General features: G+C 42.9%; 1 protein-coding gene across 6 annotated transcripts in view; it reads left to right on the top strand.

The window, feature by feature from the left end:
- The window catches only part of OSBPL3 (oxysterol binding protein like 3), a 277877-nt gene that overhangs the window by 111026 nt on the left and 144884 nt on the right, over nt 1-21967 (top strand). For all 6 annotated transcript variants that reach the window (XM_068236035.1, XM_068236040.1, XM_068236038.1 and 3 more), the window contains one exon: nt 13416-13643. In XM_068236035.1, the coding sequence (XP_068092136.1) occupies nt 13551-13643 (93 nt within the window). In that variant the 5' untranslated portion in view covers nt 13416-13550. The remainder of the gene's footprint in view (nt 1-13415; nt 13644-21967) is intronic.

Here is a 21967-nt window from a genome sequence, read left to right as displayed (position 1 = left end):
CCTGCAATGCAACATCCCACTATGTAAGAGCCCTTAAGGTTGGCAGCCTCTGCACACCTCCCTATGTGCTGCTTCCTGTGTTACCTTCCTGTTAATTCGTTAAACAGTGGGCATCAGTAAGCATCATCACTGTATTCCTTCAGTGTACGGTGATCAAACAAGTGAGATACAGAGCTGCATAACTAAAGTCCGGTACAGACTGTTCATCATGGCCATGACAGATCATGTTTGTCCCATGAAGGAGAGTGGCGGAAGTGAAGCAGTAGGCCCACTGTGCTCCTAGATGGAGTGGGCAGTTGCTAGATAGGGGATGTCTGTATAAACCTCAGACTGATAGCCAAAATGATCATGAAAGATTTATTTTGGCCTCTGTGACGTCGTAGGGCCCATACACACGTCTGATTTTTGCGAACGACGGGTCATTCGAACGTCCCGTCGTTCGTACGCCAAATCGGGCGTGTGTACAGACTGTCGTTCGGGTGATAAGGTTTTGAGCGATCACCCGAACGACAGTCTGTACACACGCCCGATTTGGCGTGCGAACGACTGAACGACGGGACGTTCAAACGACCCGTCGTTCGCAAAAATCAGACGTGTGTATGGGCCTTAACATTCTTTTTTTAAATGACTATGTAGCATTGACATCTTTCACTATACTTTACAGTATATAGTCTTATAACTAACTGTCCCTTAGAGGCGCTCACAATCTAATACCATAGTCATATGTGTCACAGTTTAGGGCCAATTTAGGGGGAAGCCAATTTACTTATCTGTATGTTTTTAGGATGTGGGAAGAAACTGTAGTGCCCAGAGGAAGCCCACACAGACACGGGGAGAACATACAAACTACGTGCATGTAGTGCTTTTAAGTGATGGCTTTCCTGGCTAGCTGAACATTGTGAGTACTCATCCTTCTCTCACACATTTCTCTATATCAAGGTTATTATGGAAGGTTTGGGTTACCCTAGAGGGCCTATCTCTGTTTTTGTTTTTTTTAATATCCAGTTAATAACCAGAGAGGAGAAGGGGACTTTTTTTTAGAACAAATAATTCAAACAGGGATTAAGATGCATAAACATTTTTGCCACAAATTGTGTTGCCCATAAGGCTTGAACTCTATCTTAAGGGTAACACGCCGGGACATTAATGCTGCACAGACATGTTACAAGGCAGTAGTTTTTTGTCTTTATGAAGAAAAGGGGAGACTGTGTTGGGTGAGACAGGCACAAGCGGCGCAGGGAAATTTGGGTGTACATTGCTCCGCCATAGGCCTAATGTGAATTATGGTTATAGTCGCGCTAAGACAGTAATTTGGGCACTGTCAAAAGACTGAGCCCAAATTACTATAAAAGTAACAAATTACAGCTTTCCCCTGAGTTTATGGTGGTCTGGAGGGGGAATAGTAATTAATGCCACTGGGGCTTTTGTAGGAGCAGAATGCACCCAACTTTTCCAGTGCTGTTTTTGCACCTAGGCTGTGTCGGGAATGACTTTCACTAACCGGGTAAGGAGAGGAACTATTGACTCAGCCGCGGATTGTTGTGTATAGATCATGCTTGCTTTTACAGAATACCCGAGCTGCTCTTTTATTTACCTGGGGCTTCTTCCAGCCTACGTAGGCTTGTATGTCCTCCCGTTCCTCCTCCTCACTCAGCTGTTCAGCCCACTAGATCAACCAAGTTGTGCAGTACTGCACATGGATCGGCACAGCAGGGCCAAGGGGTCCAAGTGTCTAACCATGCAAACTAAGGCCTCTTTTCCATGGACAGTAGAACTGTGTGCTCAACAAGCAGTTGCCAGGCAGCAGTGAGCAGTTACCAGGCAGCAGCAAGCAGTTGAGAGCGTTTGATAGGCATTTCACTGCCTATCAACTGCACATGGAAAAAAGGGCTAAAGGTGACATGCTTGTTATTTAAAAAGGTCAAATAAATAATGCAGTTATATCATTGTGGATTAAGGTTCTATATATGCACATAGAAGTACATGTAGAGGTGGTGATGCAGTGTGGCATTAATATGTGACTAACGAGACTAGCTGAAAAGAATTTCAAATGTATTTACCAGTTTTCTTAGTATGCTGCACTAGCCAGCATTTATGAAAGCAATTCATATTTGCCGGGAAGGTGGAGGCACACTTTAGAGTGATATTTTTAAATGAGAGAGAAAATATGTTGCATTGTGTCTGGAACAGATGGTGGGTGAGGAAATGTAGTATTTTGGGACCGCACATAAAAGTCCGCGAAGAACACCATGCAGAATCTGATTGTCAGTTTACATCCAGAACATCTGTTGTTTTCCTTAATGGCTCTACATTAATTGTGAAAACTGTATGACGGCAATATCGGGCAACAGATTCGAGTCACACACACAGATTTTCGATTTCGTCATTCTCTGATTTGTTGTTCACCTATTCTTACTGGCTGCCTATAGGCGTCAGGTACCAGTCCTTACAGCTATGTAAGCACTGGGGTGGGAGACGCTCAGTGCATAAAATGATTTAGGGGTGGTTTTCACTATGCCATAATGTGAGCACCCACCCAAATCCATAGGGATTCTAATGCGTGCTGCGGTAAGCTGTACCATGTCGTCCCCAGAATGCAATTCCGTCAGCAAGCCTATTGATGGAATAGGCAGCCTTACCCTGCTCGAATTGCTTGCGGTGAAATGCTGAGGTTTCTGTTGCAGTGGAAATTGAACGTTATAGAGGAACTTTAGCGAAAAGGGGGAAACAAATAAGACAATACATTGCAAAGTGAGAAATTAAATAATAAGAGGGATCAAGAAATGATTGATATTCACCCTGTAATTTGTTCATATTGTTTGATCCACAGTCAGCCTGCATGTCATCATCATTACTACTGGCAGGCATGAAAAAAAACAAAAAACTAGTAGCACCAACTGCCATTATCTATAACCACACCCCCTAACCATGTCATGGGCTAAAATATTTTTTTATATATATGTTATGGCCAGAACCCGAAGTCCCCTTGCCCAGCTCCTATTAACATCTGTGAGCTGGTGACACACATTCCCCCAGAGTCGTTTGTCACGGCAGGGATTCCTCCCGTTCGTTCCTGCAGAGCGTATGCTGGCAGAAGCAATGTCTGCAGCATTCCCGCTCTTCTTCCCTGCCGCAATGAACGGCTCTGTGTGCATTGCGTGTGTCCCCAGCTGACAAATGTCAATATGATGCGGGCAAGGGGAGGAGCCAGAGCAGTAACAGAATAACTGAGCCGCCAGGAATCAATTCATTTTGGGTATTGGCCATAGTGTGATGGCCACTTCTAGTTTTGACCGGCCAGAACCCGAAGTGACCAGACTTCAGGTTCTGGCCGTAACATATATACCAGCATTTCCAACAATGCACCAAGGTTCAAAAACCTGAAACTGTCAGGACCTAGGTCCTGACATCACACTGTGGGAGGGGTTTCCCCACAATACAGACTCAGCTCCCCCCGATCTGTTTGGGAAAAGGTAAGAGACGAGGAGTGGGAAATGGGGTATCAGCTACCGATTGGGATGAAGTTCAGTCCTTGGTTACAGTTCCTCTTTAGACTAAAATTAAAGCACAAATGTTTTCCTACATAAGGTTGATCAAATTCGGCATAGCATATCATGTTGCGTTTCAGGTGACTCCGACGCTTCCTCGTTCCAAACCAGAAACGCGCCATGTCACAAAAGTCAGTGAACTCCTCCTGACCCTCTCTGCTTCTTCGGGGCTGAACAGTGATAATCCGGAGCCTCCAGTTGCAGCTTTTTTTTACTTTTATTTATTTTTTTACTTCATTTTTCATTACATTTTGTCATTTTAGAGCAAATTAACAAAGATAATTCCATACAAACTGGTTATGTAGTTAGATGACATAAGAAAACACAATTGGCACAAGGTATAAGTGATAATAAAAGAGCCTTTGTACATCCATTAAGTGGTATTAACCATTACCATCATTAGGTGTTGATTTTATCTTTCTAAATATGCCCAGTAATGATGGTCTTTTTTTGTATAACTTACCAAATGTATCTAGTAGAAAGGTAAACAGAGTGAATATACTTTCAATAGATAGTTTAGGTAGTCTTATTACTGTACATAGAAATGGTAAACTTGTATCATTAGTTCATCATGTATCATCATCCCCTTCAAAGCTCCTTGATAAACAAATTTCAAGTAAATCACTTTCAAAATACCCAGTATCAGGTGGCTGGACACTTCCTGTGCCACAGTCTGCAAGTGCTATAGGCAGCAATCTTCACAGACAGATTAAGCCTGTACCTTCACCCTTGGAGTCTGAACTGTGGGGGTGATGCGATACAAAAAAAAAACAGCTGCATCCACAGAGCCTTAATGTGGCTCACTGCATCAATTAGATGATACTTTTAAGTCTGTGCCTAGAGAAGGACTCCAAAACATAATCAAGCCCTTGATAGATATGCTTAGAGGGAGCTAGTGCTGGAATAATAGGCCACAGGTTGATGTGGAAGCCAATGGACTGTCCCCTACTGACATAAGCTCCTAATTGTATCACTTGCAGGATTGGGAAATAGGAGTACCCTAAATAAATATTTATATACTGTATACGTGTCAGGGAGTACTTGAGATGATGTTGCCATAACAGAGGCTTTTTGGTAAACAACTTTGTTCATTAAGAGGTATATTTTGTAATAATTGTGATAAACTCTGTCCTAAGCAGTGAGATAATGTAAAATCTCGGCCAGCCACATAGAATTTCTACCTACAGCCTTAATATCCACGCAAACCTGTTTCTTTGTTGCAGTAGCCATGGTGTTTTGTCATATGATCTCGGACCTTGAGGCTAATCCTTTGTTCTGGTTCTTCTTCAGAAGTTATGAGAAATCATGTTTTTCTGCCTATATATGGGGAAGATAATTCTTGCTAAAGACTATAATATGAGTTTTAAGTTCTTGGCTTTGCTTTGATTCTCTACTAGTAACTAATTCTGTTTTTTCAAGTCAGGCAATTATTCTGATCTAAAGCTCAAGGTTTTGCCAACAGCGGTACTAGCATCACTTGCCAGTCTTATTCATACAGCATTTTTTCATATCTCAGTCACAGTTTATTAAAGTGTTCAGTTTCCCCCGAGTAAGGAAAATATAGCACATTTAAAGCAAAAACAAGTGATGTAATGTAGGCAGATCTGATCCTCCACAAGGTAAACCTAGGCCAGGTGCCTAGGGCCTGAGGAAAGACTAGGGGGTTGGTTGGCACTAGCTCCTACCAAATCTTACAAAAAAAAAAAAAACCCAGTTGGCCATCAAGGGTGGGCCCGAAGTTGGTACTTGCCTAGGGCCCCATTTTACCACGATCCTTTTCTGGACGTAGGCATAGGTATATAGGTATATACCGTAGTTATCTGGGAAGGTTCTCAGTCCTCTCCAGTGCTACTGCTTCCCTACTATCATGTGTCACAGGCATAAGTGTAGTTATCTGGGAAGGTTCTCCTCCCCAGTGCTTCTGTTTGCTTTTCTCATATTGCCCCATTTCCAGTGCCATTGTATAAATGATCTCATGGGTTATATCGCACTCACAGCTTAATGGCTGGAATGATGGGCCAAAAGTTGATAAGAAAGCCTATGGACTATGCTCTACTGATATAAGTACCTTAGCCCCTTATCCACTTGTGCGCTGCTTCCAATGCAGGTGGCTCAGCCGCATCATAATATATGTGTGTGTATGTTTGTATGTATGTATATGTATATATATATATAAAACTATATATCACTATAGATGTGGATGTATAGCAGGAACTAGGGCTGAAAGATAAATCGAATTTAAACCGAAATCGCGATCTCCAAGATCACAATTTCGGAATCGTCAAAGTGGCGAATATCGCGATCATGTAATTTCCACATGGGGGAGTTTGAAGAAGCGGCTTCAAACTTCCCCAAAGTCCCAGCGCGTGCGGCCCGCAGTGTTGGACATACCTTCCAGACGAGGTCAACGCTGTCCGTCCTTTATTACCATCTGCCGGCTCTTGTGCTTGGCAAAACTCCGGGTTCCTGTATGTCATGTGACATACAGGAAGTATTCCATGCATTAGAGCCTGAAGGAGGCAAAGTGAATAGATAGGCATCGCTGGACTCGTGCTGGAAGCTATGTCCAGAACTAATGCAGCTTGGGGGACAGAGGAGGCACAGAGAGACAAAGAGCAACACAGAGGGGGCACAAAGAGAGACACAGAGGGGACACAGAGAGAGACACACACAGAGAAACAGAGCGGGCACAGAGACACAAAGGTGGGCAAGAGAGAGACCCAGAGGAGGCATGAAGAGGCAAAGGGAGCAGAAGAGACGGGGACAGAGGGGAACAAACAGGCACAGAGGGGGAACAAAGCTTGATTTGAAGAAAATAGTCAATCGAATCGAAATTGCAATTTCGGACAGAAATCGCTCAATTCAATTTTTTCCTAAAATCATTCAGGCCTAGCAGGAACAATGTTTTCTTGTTGTTTTCAATGTGCTTTTACTTTGACTTCAACTACTTACAGTTTATACAACACGGTAATATGTAACAAAAAATATGTAATCACAAAAACAGTGAATATATAAAGTCACGCAGGTCTATAGTCTCGGTGACCTCAGGATATCTAATATATTCCGGAGCAATTTGTGGTGTGCAACATCGCTGGTGAAACGACACCATTTGAAAGTTCTGCGGACCATCTATCAAACTCGTTTACAACCTTATAATGTGGGTTGTTGGAATCTGGTAAGCCTTGCTTCTTTACCTTTTTGTTCGAAGATCCTGTATTATTATAGACCTGCGCTGACTTTATATATTTATTGCTTGTGTGGACTTTTGGACATTGTCCTTCTCGGCTGTGGTCGCCTTCTGCCTTGGTGCTGACACTTGTTGTTTATTGTAATCACAAAAACAGTACTGTACATTTTGTTCATGAAGACAATATAGTTTGTATGTATGAGAAGTTCTAACTTAAGTTGTTTGTAAGTAGAGGACTGTCAGTATTTCTCTTCTGATTCATTTAAACCACTTACCCACTATACTTCTCAGGCAATGAGCACCCACTCACTCACAGCGCTGTCCACTCACAACAGGCCCTACACACACTCCCAACAGGAGTCCCACCTGTAATGGGAAGCGTCGCAAGCCCTGTTCATGCCCTTGAGTATAGATGTTGAGTATAGATGCACACAGAAAGAGAGCAGTTTTGGATGGAGGAACTTGGATGCCCTGAATGGTCGCTCTCAGTTGTCACATCCGTTTGTAATGTATACAGTCTGACATTAGGATGAATGAACATTGCATCATAACTTTCAGTTAACCCTTTAATCACTGCTGATCACACATAGATTCAGCATGTGTGACTTCCAGTTCAAACAGCACCCCCTTTCCAATTATTATTATTATTATTATTATTATTAATAAATACACCTAATAAATACATTATTACAATTATTAAATAAATCTAATAGTATATGTGCCCATCAAGATTGAAAATAGTTTAATTGCGTACCCTCAGCAGTCAGTTAGATGTAAATCCGAGTTGATGCAGGATTATGCAAATTTATGCATCTTGAAAATTGACCAATCAAATCCAACCCCAGCAGGATTCTATTGGTCCATTTTCAAGCTGCAGAAATGTACATATATTTGCATAATCCTTCATCAACTTGGAATTATTTGTATCTCATTGACCATCCCTTCTACATAATACTCCGACAATGAAGTTTTGAAGTGTGCATACTCTTTAGTATTATTAATGAAGCACAGCTGAGTATTTCTCTGATGCCTGTATACATTTAAGGGACAAAGGATCTCCCAGTGGGATTCCTGATGCATGTGAATAACCGGTGAGGAAGGCTTGTGTAATACTTGTTTGGCTTCTACTGAATACTGCATGGACTTTTATCTTGGGTCGGATGAGTTTACTGTAGCATATCTGTGTGATGGTGTATTAGAGGGTATCTTGTGTTCTGTAGAGCCGCGGCGGCCTCTTGTACCTTGTTCACTAAGCCAGGAAGGCCGGCTCTGCATCATATGATGCGCTTTGTTTCAGTGTTTAAAAATACCTCTGTGCACAGGCTTTATAACCTTACAGGTACCAGCTTATTTTTACATTCTAACATTACAAAAAGTGCTTAATCTCCATGGCAATGAGTTCCCGCACTGAATCCTGTGGCTAGGGCTTTTTCTTCACTTTCTGCCTTTTGGCTCTCCATTTACAATTTCTATTAATATTTCCCCAGGCTCCCTCTATTTATAGTTCTGCTGCATCTCTGTTTTTCCCCTTTCTGCAGCGACCTCAGGCACATGGATCCTGAAATAATCTGTGTGTATCGTCATCCTGTGTATTACAGGCACAGACCAGCTGAAGGTGTGGCGATACCACGCTGCTTTGTGTTCTGTTCTTCTGTTATGTTATCTTGTGCTGATGCGAATAGCTTATTGTGCATAAAGGGAGCCAATCAGGATACAAGTATAAGATACTCTTAGTCATAGACCCTGAACAAGCAATGCAGATCAGATGTTTTGACTGCAGTCTGGCTGGATTAGCCACATGCTTGTTTCATGGTTGTGACTCTGACACTACGGATGCCAGAAGATCAGCAGGACTGCCAGGCAACCAGTGTATCTATATGGCAACGCCCATATCTCTCTCACTTCAGGTGTACTTTTAACTGAGTTTGCTTGCATAAAGATAATGTAGTTAATGACAATAAATTGGGCAACGTGTGTACCTTTAAAGGAATACTGTATGGGACAAAGGAGAAAAAGAGTTGAACTTACCACGGGCTTCTAATGGCCCCCCCTGCAGACGTCCTGTGCTCGCGCAGCCACTCGGTGATGCTCCGGTCATTTCCGGAATTTGCGATTTGAAAGTCGCAAAACCACTGCATGCCATACTGCGCCTGCGCAGTACGCTCCCGTGACGTCAGCAAGAGTGAGGAGAAGGCCGCGCAGGCACACTGGCAAATTTCAGAAGTTAACCGGCGGCGGGGAGTGGAGCATCGGCGAGTGGCTGTGCGGGCACAGGACGTCTGCAGGGGGACCATTAGAAGCCCCAGGTAAGTTCAACTTTTTTTTTTTTCTGCTGTTTCACCTGTTGAGTTGATTAAAACTGCTCTTCCCAATTAATCAGGGTAATGTGGATGCTTTAGAACATCTTGGATTAAGTCAAAATGTGCAAGGGGTATGAATAATTATGGGCAGCGCTGTATGCCTAGAAATGCTCCTGCCCAGCCTAAACTTTCCTTGAGTCTGCCCAGTACTTGCAATATTTCACTTTCAACACCGAAAGACTTGATTTTGGGACATAGGCCCAGTGCACACCGGGCGGATCCGCCTTGAAAATCCGTGTGGCTAATCCGCGTGGCCGCAAACGTGCCTCTTGCTGCAAGGTGCGGTTTGCTTAAAACCTCAAACCGCCGGTGTGCACCAGCCCATAGAGATACATTAGCCGCGCTGATGCGGATGCGGCCGGTGAACACCCGGCGGATCGCATCAAGATCCGCCCGGTGTGCACTGGGACTAAATTCACTTATCCGCACCCAAAACCGCTAGCGTTATGTGGATCTGCTAGCGGTTTTGGTGCGCACTAGGCCATAGTCTGTGTCCAGTACAACAGAGGCACATTTGAATGGTATGTTTTCTATGCCATCAACTTGCCAATTAGCGAAGCAAAAATAAGACGGATTAAAAAAAAAAAAATAAACCTGCTTTTGAACTACTTATGCTAGGTTTGTGTCCTTAATAATATTTTAAAATATTACACCCAATGAAGGCCTGAAACACACAAGTGATTTTTAATTGCTGCAAAAATCATATGTGATTGCTGCCTAAATGGAATAGCAGTCTACCCCCAACAACACACACACCAGAATCGATCTTACAGAGGTTCCAATTCTTTACCCATGAAATATAGATATCTGGATGGTTTCATTGCAAGGCCTGTCTGTGCCTAATTATAAAAGTGGCCATACAAGACTGTACAAAACCCAAATAAGGCATAGAGCAGAATATACCTTTGGATGGCTTAGTGAGTGTCTTGTTTGTACGGCTCGTTCATACTACAAGAGCGCTTTGTGATTTTTGCTAATGTTATGAGTGTTCACACTGGAGTGATGTGAGTTTGTAAAAATCCCCCATAGCAGTGCATTAGCAAAAGATTTTAAAATCTCTAGCGTTTAAAGAGCTCTTGTAGTGCGAATCAGCCCTAACGTTTAGCTTACAACCATACTTTTGCAGTCTTGTTTTAAAAATGTGGCCATCTGACAAGAAGCAGCCCAGGTGAAGGTGTTAACAGCAGGTTCATCATCATTACGCTTTCTGAAAAGCTCACAGCCTGCTGCAGTTTTCCTATGAAATTCATTGCAGGTTTGTAGTTCTGAGAGCAGCTAAATGACTAGTTTTGCCGCCTCATAGTATCTTGACAGCTGGCTGGAAATTGTCTCAATCTGCTACATGCAATTGTATATAAACAAGGCCTAAGTGTTGTATATTTTTATTTTGTGAGATGGAACGCCGAGCTCTGTCAACAACCGCAGGGTCAATAGTGTTAATTTGTTTAATTTGCAGAATTCAATCCTTATTGATCCCTTCTTCAGTTTCATTACTTTTCCCCTGATTATATGTGGTAAATAGATGTTCTAGAGCAAGATTAGACTTGTAGACAATTATTACTTGAAAATTAATAGTGAGCTATTTATATAACTTTGTAGCAACAGCTTTGTAGTGTAGGGACAAATGTTTGCAGTGTTTTTTTTCTTTTTCGCTTAAGCCTGTGAATATCAAATTGCTCAGATTTCTAACATGCAATGTTATACCTTGGATGCTGGGAGGAAAATTATTGATTTTTGTTATGGGGTTGGTAGATCACTTGTCATTGCTGATACTACTTTTTTTTTTTTTTTTTTTTTAACCTATGGATTGTTATTTCTGAATTTTCTGAGTCCTGACAGGTCCTCGAACTCAAATGAACAGGGCATGGGTGCCCTCTTTTACTGTATACATTCCAATTCAATTTACATAGTACCAAAGTTTGATTTCAAAAAGACACCTGCCCATCATGTTTAACTCATGGCCTGTCAGCTGCTCTCCTGCACAGCTAGGCGCTTATTAGCACTTGGTACCTGCGCTGGACAGGTGACCCCCCCCATAGTCTCATTGGAGTGCGGATGCAGCCATGCTGAGACACATCATGTTGTGATTCTCTGCCGTCTGGTAACGCCACCACGCGTCAGCGTTTGATATGTGTGGTGTTACACCCGCTGCCATTCAGCTGCATTTAAATTGCACTGGAATTGAACTGACGGGCTGTAGACGTGATGCTGAACTGCTCAGCAAGTGTAGTTCAGGCGTCTATCTGAAAGAGGCCTAGTTCTGTTAACCCTCAGGGTGGATGATCACCTAAGACTTGCATGGTCAGGTTTAATTACATTTGCAAAGATGATTGTTACTGTCATATATGGAGGGTATTGCATTTTTTCACATTATTATCATCAAGGTTTTTGCACTTACAGTGAGAACTGTGAGGTGATCTCAACGTTATTAATTAGAAGGGTACCCAATAAAAAATTAAACTCATAGTGAGAAACCGCTATTATATGTTATGCATTAAATCAGGGGTGTCAAACTTAAATACAGAGTGGGCCAAAACTGGACACTGGGACGCAGTTGCAGGCCAACCTCAATGGCTAGTGGCTCCCTTCCCTCCCCTACACAGTTCCTTGGTGTCTAGTGGTCCTCCCTCCCCTATACAGTTCCTTGGTGTCTAGTGGTCCTCCCTCCCCTATACAGTTCCTTGGTGTCTAGTGGTCCTCCCTCCCCTATACACTACCCTGGTGTCTAGAAGCCCCCTTCCTTCCCTATACAGTTTCCTGGTGTCTAGTGCTTTCCCCCTCCCTCCCCCTTATGGCTCCCCTGGGGGCCGAAGGCTTTATTTCCAATATAGCTTTCCTGTTGATCTAGCGTCAACCAAACATAATGCAAAGTGGAGAAAACGCTTGGGGGGCCAGATTTGGGCTGCTGGCCACAGTTTGGCTTGTATGCATTAAATTGGTAAGTTACATGGTTAACCAGAATTACACAAAATATGGTATAAGATATGCACAACTACCGTGAAATGCTAGCAGTGTCATAGCTGCCGATGAAATTAGATGATGTATCTAAACTGCATACTGAGGCCAAATCACTGAGTCTTATGCCTATCACACTCCACACTCCAGCTAGACCATAGAGCCCAGATCTTGTCAGACGCACCCTGGCACCTTTTTAAACAGTAAGTGATTTCTTCTGCAAGGTAAATTCCATATTTACCCTAGGGGCAGTCATGCTGCAGCGATCTGGGCTTGAGTTATGCCTGGTACACACAATTAGATTTTTTGGCAGATTTACTTCCAGATCAATTATTTTCAACCTGTCTGATCGATTTTCCATGGAAGGGAACGGAAAATGGATCGAAAATCACATCCGGCATGTTGGAAATAATCGAACGTGCAGTAAATCTGCCAGAAAATCTCATCATGTGTACCAGGCATAACATTATAGAATTGTGAGCAAATTGTTTTTGGCCTTAGTAACATTCAAAGCCCTACACGACCTAGGCCAGTGATGGCTAACCTTGGCACTCCAGCTGTGGTGGAACTACAAGTCCCATGAGGCATTGCAATACTCTGACAGCTCTAAGCATAACTCGGGGAGGCAGAGGCATGATGTAGTTTTGTCACAGCTGGAGTGCCAAGGTTGGCCATCACTGACCTGGGCCCTGGATAACTGAAGGATTTGTTGCAACTGCGTCACACCACCCACAACCTCTGATCAAAAGGACCCAAAAACTTGACCCCTCCCAGAGTTCAACTGAAAACCTTTGGAGCCAGAGCTTTTTGTCATGCTGTCCCTACCCTGTGGAACGCCTTTCCAAACGTAATCAAGACAGCTCCAACCCTGGACACATTTAAATCAAAACTGAAAAGCCACCTATTTAGTCTGGCATTTATGACCACATACATTTTCCCACTGTACACTCCGCTATGTACTGACCTGAGACCAGCTTATGCGCTTCGGGTCCTATGAGAGAAAAGCGCTATACCAATATTTCCTTGTTGTTGTATGGTAGCAGTGATGTAGCAAAGCAACATATGTAGTTTATACATATTTACTATATCAGATTGCTGTAACTTCCATGAAGGTGCTTCATCTAGTTACAAACTATAAAATTAGTGTAATTTGTCGACATTTTGTTGCCATGGCAGGTTTAAGGGTCTTCTCTGTTCAAAATCATTTCATCAACCATACGTAACAAATTTTGGGAGCATCTGCTGACCTTTAAAACTGTCTTTATTGATGAGACTTTTCTCCAAGGGAGGTTTGTAAACTTGTATGAATTATAAAAGCTTCAGTTTTGTGTCTAATTATGATGCATGGGTTTTCTGTTATCTTAGATGCTGAAGGAATGTACATGTACGTCACAGAAGATGAATGAGGAATTGAATGAACAACTGTGTATATCTGGTATTCCCCAGCCTGTGCTGCATGAATTCTGCTACGTTTCCTGAGAGAAGACCTGGTGTTTAACAATGGGAGAAGAAAGGAACCTAGGAGTCTCCCAGAAGATGCTCTCGCCATCTCGAAGCACGAGCAGTTCCTCCTCAAAGTTGGGGAGTCGACAGGTTAGTAACTTGGAACTTTGCATTTCCTATCTTTTCTGGAAACCTGGGAAATTTAAATAGATACATTGTAGCAGGATTTTCAAAACACAGCATGACTAATATGATCATTGTTTATTTATATACCACACCAACAACTTCTATAGTTCTATAGTACTATGCGGAGTACAAAAACAAACTGTAGTGGGGACCATAGATGCATAAATGGTTCACACACACCATAAACATCCCGCAACACACATACAGAAAACAGAGTTCGTGTCTTGTATAATAACATCCAGCAGTACAGGTAAATCTTCATCTGATAGAATAAGTACAGAAGAAAGAGAAACACCAGTAGAGGACCATGCCTTTGTAGCTTACCGTTCAGAGAGTAGTGGGGTGGAGATACTAGATGCAAAAAAAAAAAATCACTTTTGTTTCAAGTGAAAAACATCTATGTGCACAAATGTACGCTGCCTCATTTCTCTTCAGCAGGCCATCAAGTAAATTCCCAACCAATAGCTGCTGCTGTTTCCGCTGCAATGTGTCACCTAAAGCAATCACAGTGGATAATTTCAAGCAATGCGCATGTTATATGCTTGTAAAGCATAACAGCGCTTATGAGATTAGTTATCGGTTTTCTACCCTTATTGTATCAAATAATTGGACCTCTTACCAAGGATATCGACAAAAGGATGGGTGATGAACACCTTGGAATTCAAATTTCTACTACTAGAGACTCCATGAAGATGTATGGTGGATTTTATCATCAGTTTATCCATTTGTACTTCCATGGTTGCCTGGCTGCAAGCATCAAATCATGTCTCACCCCAGCTTTCTACACAGGCCAAAATGGAAAGCTTAAAGGGACACTTAAGTCAAACAAAAAAAATGAGTTTTACTCATCTGGAGCTTCCAATAGCCCTCTGCAGCTCTCCGGTGCCCTCGCCGTCTCCCTCCGATTCTTTTGGCCCCGCCGGCAGCCACTTCCTGTTTCGGTGACAGGAGCTGACAGGCTGGGGACGCGAGTGATTCTTCGCATTCCCAGACACATTAGCACCCTCTATGCTGCTATATGGTATATGATATATGCTATAGCAGCATAGAGGGCGCTATTGTGGCCAGTAACGCGAAGAATCACTCGCGTCCCCAGCCTGTCAGCTCCTGTCACCGAAACAGGAAGTGGCTGCCGGCGGGGCCAGGAGGATCGGAGGGAGACGGCGAGGGCACCGGACAGCTGCAGGGGGCTATTGGAAGCCCCAGGTGAGTAAAACTCATTTTTTTTGTTTAAGTGTCCCTTTAAGTGAGACAGGATCACATGACTATGACCAGCCATTCAGGCAAATCCATTACATGTCCCTTCATACATTCACCTAAACTACTCAATCACCATAAGGTAGTATCAAGCATAGGAAAGCAACAAAGGTAGTGCCAGAGAGAGGAAAGCTACTTGATGGTTAATGTTAGCATTGGGGGGGGTGGGGGGGATTTTTACAGGACATCCAGAGGAAAATTTTATTTTAGTAGTATTCTAAATGGTAGTGGTCTCCACGTATACCTCTCATTGAAATAAAATTGTGGGTTATTTCCACAATAACTTTTGTCTTCCCATCTGAGCTGTTACATTAATATATGCTTGCCTGGGAATTTTTAGGGTATCTACATAACTTTGTTTTGGCTGTTTTAACCTCTATTGTGATAGTGGATTGAATGGAATGTCTGTAGGTTGCAGCTGAAGGCGCAGACACCACATTGCTCAGAACTTCCTGAAGGTTGCACAAGGCCAGGAAAACCTCTCTAAAATCAATATATTGTTCACATTTTCCCGGCTGCGCACATTAAGCTCTGATGCTAAACACCTCCTCCTTTTCCCTTCAAATTAAAAGTTGCACTCCTGAGACAGGCGCTGTCATTCCCTGGAATCAATGGCCTTAGCATGATTGGATGAGAATGTTAACACAAGAGGAGCAAATAAAAGGTCACTGTATTAGGCTGGTAACAGGCCAAAAATGATGGCTTGGCATTATATATGATCCCGTAATACACAGCAGTGAGGCCAAAATAGCCGAGACGGAGAGATGAATATGAAATCTAAAGTCCGTTTAGCCTTGTGATTCATGCTTGGCTTTCCTGTATGTGAATCACTTAATGCAAGGACATGGCTGGACTGCTTGGTTAACCCTGTCATGTCTTCCACAGCTAGGATGCATTGCTGTGATGCTGTTTTTCTTTTCACGGCTTATTGTGGGGGAGCGTCTTAGAGCTTCTGTGAGGAAGATTTATGAAATCTGTCTCACAGCACATATTGCAGAATCGCAGCTGTCTGAGGCAGGTTCTTTATATCTGAAGCAGTTGGGGTTAGTAATTCGGCTCCAGAATAAAGCTGTTTACACAGATAGGATGTTTTTCTTCTGATCTGAATTCCTGCAGTCACTAAGGGAATTAATCCTGTGTCTGAAAGAGCGCTGTCAATTATCTGGGACCAGTACAGCTCAGTACATTAGCAATCCACCAGAGGTTGCCTTCTCTCAACCAGTTGCCATTGTATTCTGCATAAGTAGCAGATTCCTTGCCAGTCTCCTTCTCCTTTTGGGAGGAATGAACATGCATGATCGGCCAAGCATTCTTTTTATGTGGTGTCCTTCCAAGGTGGCTGTCAGATCATATATTGTGAGTCTGAATCCAATGAAAAGGAATAAGGAAACAGACATTTTTCTTTCCTACGATATACTCTTGTTCCCTGGGCATCATAATGGCAGTATTTGTATAGCGCCTTTCTCCTGTCGGACTCAAAGCGCTTGCGAGGCAGCCACTAGAGCGCACTCAGTAGGCAGTAGCAGTGTTAGGGAGTCTTGCCCAATGAACTCCTTACTGAATTACTGGCTTACTGAACAGGCAGAGCCGAGATTCGAACCCAGGTCTCCCATGTCAGAGGCAGAGCCCTTAACCAGTACACCATCCAGCCACTATCATGATGATAGCAGACTGGCTTCATTGGATTGGCATCTGGAACAAGCATGTTGACAGTAAAGTCAGAACACCCAGTCTGCATCCTCATTCTGGGTCAGCAATGAAAGCAGAGGATCAACGCAACAGCCAAGCAAACCAGATGTTTTTTAGAATTCACAGCCATAGCCCTTTTCATATTTTCTTTGTGTTACGATGGCAATACATTTATTGACTTGGCGGCCAAATCGGATGAAAATCAGTGCTGCCAAGAGCATGCCCGATCTACATTGTATGGCGGTAATGGCAAGCAATATTGGGATGAGCAATGAATGCGACTAATCCCCTTGCACTGTCCCCCCTAATGTCAAATGTGCCCCCCTGGTGCACTATACTTTACCTATCCGTGTCCACCGCTGGCTCCAGGCTCTGTCCCTCTTCCAAACATTTGCCCAACGTGGTTGCGGGCGTACACGTGTGTGATGTCACACACGCACCCACGTTAATCCGGCAACCACGTGGGTCACATGTATGGATGGATCCTGGAGCCAGTGGCGGACACAGCTCAGTATATTATAATGTGGGGGGGCACATTTGACATTAGAGAGTAGTATTGGGCCGGCGCGGGGGCAAATGCAGCGTCACGAGGCCGATTCCTGATCGACTTCAGCATGAAATCGAACGGGAATCAGCCTGTGGTGTATTGGCAGAAAACAGGTCTAGCTCTAATCAGATTCAATTAGAGAATGATTTGTCTCTTGGTTGAATCTGCCCATCATCGCTAGATGTATGGCTTCTGTAAAGTTGTGCCCTAAAGCAACCATTCTTACAGTTGTCTCTAAAGCAGAGCTGTCCAGCTCCAGTCCTTGAGGGCCAGATTCATGCCAGTGTTTAGGATGGTTGAGAAATGGAGGCATGTGTTCTACTGAACCTCACCTTTCCCGATTCAGTCCCATCTATTAATTTGAGCTGTGTCAAAATGCGTGAGGACCTCGGCCCTGGAGGACTGGGATTGGACAGGCCTGGCTTAAATTATGAGTTTACTTATAAATATTCTAAACCACCACCATTAATCAAATTATAAATCACTATGGATTCCTTGGAATGTTCCTGTGGTGGCTTACAATAGACAATACATAAACAATGATGCAGTGCAGATGATACACAGTCAAATAGGTCAGCTATTATGTAGGTAGGAAAAACAAGATATTGTACAAATGATACCTTGTACAAATGATACAAGATACTTTGCACGCAATGCCCCACTTGAGGTAACTATGAAGGAGAAACAGGACTGAAATGACATGCTAGAAAGAACCTTTACGACCAGTGGAGTAGCTAAGGAGCCAAGCACTCTATACATAACAATCAATATGGCTCAACAAACCTTGTCAAGGACATCCACAGTATTAGAGGTGTAAGCAGAAGAAGGGAACAGTTTAATGATTACCAGTTTTCAAAGCATCTATACAAGTGATCCTTACTAGCATAGGACCAATAAAGAGCCAATACTGCAGTTGAGGGAGGGCCCCTCTGGCTCAAGGGCCCCAGCGCAGTCGCAACCTCTGCACCCCCTATTGATAGGCCACTATGATTTCTACTTCAATCAATAAGAATCACAGGGACAACCCAGTGGCCAGCACTTATGAGAACCAGGCCATCACAAGCAATATTCAAGTGCTTGCACTTACAGTGTACCCAAAGGGGGAACCTTACGTACAAAAAGACATGCTTACATAAGAAGGGGTAAGCCTGTGAATCCTATAGAGGCTTCCAACACCATCCTCCAGTCCCCCGTCGCTGAGCATGCACCCTCCGACCATTAATCATTAATTATTTTGTAAGCTTGCAAGGGCAGGTCTCTCACTCTTTTGTGTCTGTAGTTTGTTATTCATTTTGTGTCTTGCAATTTGTTATACATTCTAATTCTGTATTTTGTACTTATTTTGTATATTGGTGTACACCATTGTCCACCATTGTTAATGTGTACCCCATGTTTGTTTTTTACTTTGTACATCACCACGGAATATGTTAGCTATAAGAGTTACAAGGAACAAAAAAAAAACAAACAAAAAAACAAAGAAAGTGGTGTCAGGGGGTTAAATGGCCGGCCGAGGAGTAACCTCACTTGAATCGGTGGCTGGTAAACCCGTATGGAGTTCCCAGCAATATAGCTTTGTACCTCTCGCCAAGGACCAGGCGAGAAGGACAAAGGTATACTTCTGGGGACCCTCATACGGGCTACCAGCCACCAATTCAGGTGAGATTACTCCTCGGCTGGCCAGCTGACCATTTATAACACTTTTTATTTTTCTTCTTATTCTTCCTTGTTACCCTTCTTGCCAGATCATCCCACCACCAGAGTGGACCACAGAGTGGCACCAACCACACACCCTACTCATCGATAACCGCAAGTGTCAGACATCCTTCCACTCCACGGAAGATGTTGGCACTTTATAAATCAATAAAAATATGCCTGAAGAAATAAACTTGGCTCCCTAAAAACCTGCATTGTAAAACCTTTTTCCATTAACCGGTAAAAAGTATCATTTTATACAGTGTATTGTTTTTCATTCAATAATAAAACACTTAGCTGACAATAAAATGGGTGTAAACAGGTGGTGCGCCTCCAAAATATTATAGTTCCAGGTTATATGAATGTGCAGTCTTTCACAAGCTCTGGGAATAGGGATGGTGTTTCAGCACAACAGACTTTTATGTATGTGCGCATTCATATTGTATTGTTTTTTCATACCTACGTAATTGTCTTGGCTGACATGATACAGAAACATTTCTTTTTCTGCTTAGCTCGGCTATTAATTTTTACATTTTACATTATTTGCAAATAAGTATTCTTTCCCACATCAGCATCCCTACCTAGAAATGGGTAGGATGGTATGATGTATTGCCATTGCTTGTGGATTTTAATGACATACTTGTAATATTTTATTAGTCCTCCATATTAAAAAAAAAAATGTATCGTACTCCTGTTTAAGCTCATCCTGCCTCTAAAATGTCAGAATACAGAAGTTAGAACTGTTGGTCACGAAGTCTTTGTCACTATAAAATGCGTGTGCAACATGCACGCTAGGCATACAAAAATTTAAACCAGTTTTAAGGCTCAGGCACGTATTGGTTTACCTCAATAATGTAGCCGGTAAATGTAAATATAAACCATTAACTGAGCACCGCAGACAACGCATTTCAAGTGAGTAAATCTTGCTTCATCGGGTCAATACAGTGCGCGTGGCTCTAGTAAAAGGGGCTAGGAGCACCTCAATCAGCTCCTTCACTGCAGTAACAATATGGGGTTCCTTCAGCATACTTGCCATAAGTTTACTGAACTTTTAAAAGTTCCATTCCAGATCTTTTGCTGATGTTTGCAGAATTGTTGTTGAGTGGAAATGAAGGTTCCAAAAGACGCAGTAAAACCAGCACAGCTGCTGTGTAGCAGCTTGATTTGCATTATAAAAGCTTCTGATTGTGGAGCAAACTCACGTTAAAAAAAGAACATGCATCATTGTGGCTAATTTGCTACCAATCTTGCATTGTAGCATCAGAATCCTGGGTTTAACCACTTAAGGACCGTAGACTTACACACCCTAGTAACCAGTAACTAATTAGGCCACTGCAGCTTTAAGGCCTTGCTGCAGGGTCGTACAAATCAGCACACAAGTGATCCTCCCAAACCCCCCCCCCCCACCACCACCACCACCACCACTTTTCTGCCCACCAACCGAGTTGGTGGGCTCTGATTGCTGCCGACTTGTTTGTTTGTTTATTTTTTAATAATTTATTTAACTACTGCCCATCCCTTCCTCCCCCCGCCGTCCAATGACGGCGATCGGCTGTCGTTTGCATCAGCCTATGAGAGCCGATTGCTCTCCTGTCTCCCAGGGGGACAGCCGTGTCACACAGCTGCCCCAGTACAGCGCTGCCATAGATCGCACAGCTGTACAATGTAAACAGTCTCCTAGCGGCGGCTGGTAAATCCAGGAAACAGTCAAAGGGAACCTGAAGTGAGAGGCATTTTCAGTCAGAGCAGCTTATGTGCATGCTTGTTCAGAGTCTATGGCTAAAAGCATTAGAGGCAGAGGATCAGCTGTACAGTCAGGTAAAAGGACATGCTTTTAGGTTTGTTAAAGGACAACTGCAGCAAGAGGGATATGGAGGCTGCCATGGAGGATGTCATATGGCTATATACCATATAAACATGGCAGCCTCCATATCCCTCTTGCTGCAGTTGTCCTTTAACAAACCTAAAAGCATGTCCTTTTACATGACTGTACAGCTGATCCTCTGCCTCTAATGCTTTTAGCCATAGACTCTGAACAAGCATGCACATAAGCTGCTCTGACTGAAAAAATGTCTCTCACTTCAGGTTCCCTTTGATTGTTTCCTGGATTTACCAGCCGATACACCAATGCTGAGATCAACACATGGAGGTTCATTGGGACCAAATATTGTTACCCATACATCCCGAACCATAAACATTTTTTTTTCTTTTTCTGTCAGTGTTCATTTCCTTCTCCTTCTCCTTGCATCTGTCTCTATATGACCTCACAACAGAATAGAACAGTCAGATGCAAACAGACACAGCAAGAGCTGCTGAAGACTGATTGCAGTCTGCAGTGCAGCAAGTAACTACACTTGCTTCCAGTGTTTCCTTGTGCTCATCTCTGAATGATGGAGGTAGGGATTTCATTACTTGAATGACTGTAATTGTTATGGGTGGGAGTACCGGTACATAGCCATACATGTTATAAGAAGCATAGACATGTTCTCTTCTTATAACAGGATAACATGGCTATACTGTACTTGTTTCCTAGCTTTATTTGTAAAATATGCAGACTTAAAGGACACACGAGGCGAAAATAAACAATTGTATCCTATCTTCTTTCTCCTAAAAATGACTTTTTAAAATACTCCAGTTTTTTATTTTATGTTTAAATCTTCTTTTTTTAAATTTTAACGGTTTTATAGTTTTTGCTCAATGACACATTCATTGAAGTATGCCAGAGCTAAAATCTATGAACTTATTCACCTGTTGTATCTTTCCTGCTCTCAGAAGCCATTTTCTGCTAGCAAAGTGTTTTATAGTTGCAATTTCTTATCATTGAGGGTCACACTGTAGTCACTTCCTGTCTGAGTGGGGACTGACTCAGCCACTTACATACCTGATATTTAAAGAGACTCTGAAGTCTCTCAAAATATATGTTTTTATTTTAAAAATTTCTTTAACATCAATGCCCTAACTGAAACGCCACATCCCAGCGACTGAACACTAACTAAATCCCCCCAAACTCCCCAGCAAAAATCCATGACTTTCTTGGTCATGGATTTTGCTGCCGGGTGGGGGGGGGCGAACCGCGCAGATGGACGTGTGTAGAGGCAGAGCT

Source organism: Hyperolius riggenbachi, chromosome 5 (assembly GCF_040937935.1).
Source record: "Hyperolius riggenbachi isolate aHypRig1 chromosome 5, aHypRig1.pri, whole genome shotgun sequence".
NCBI classification, from domain to species: Eukaryota; Metazoa; Chordata; class Amphibia; order Anura; family Hyperoliidae; genus Hyperolius; species Hyperolius riggenbachi.
Note: the sequence above shows the minus strand (reverse complement) of the source record. Positions and strands in the feature narration are given on the sequence as shown.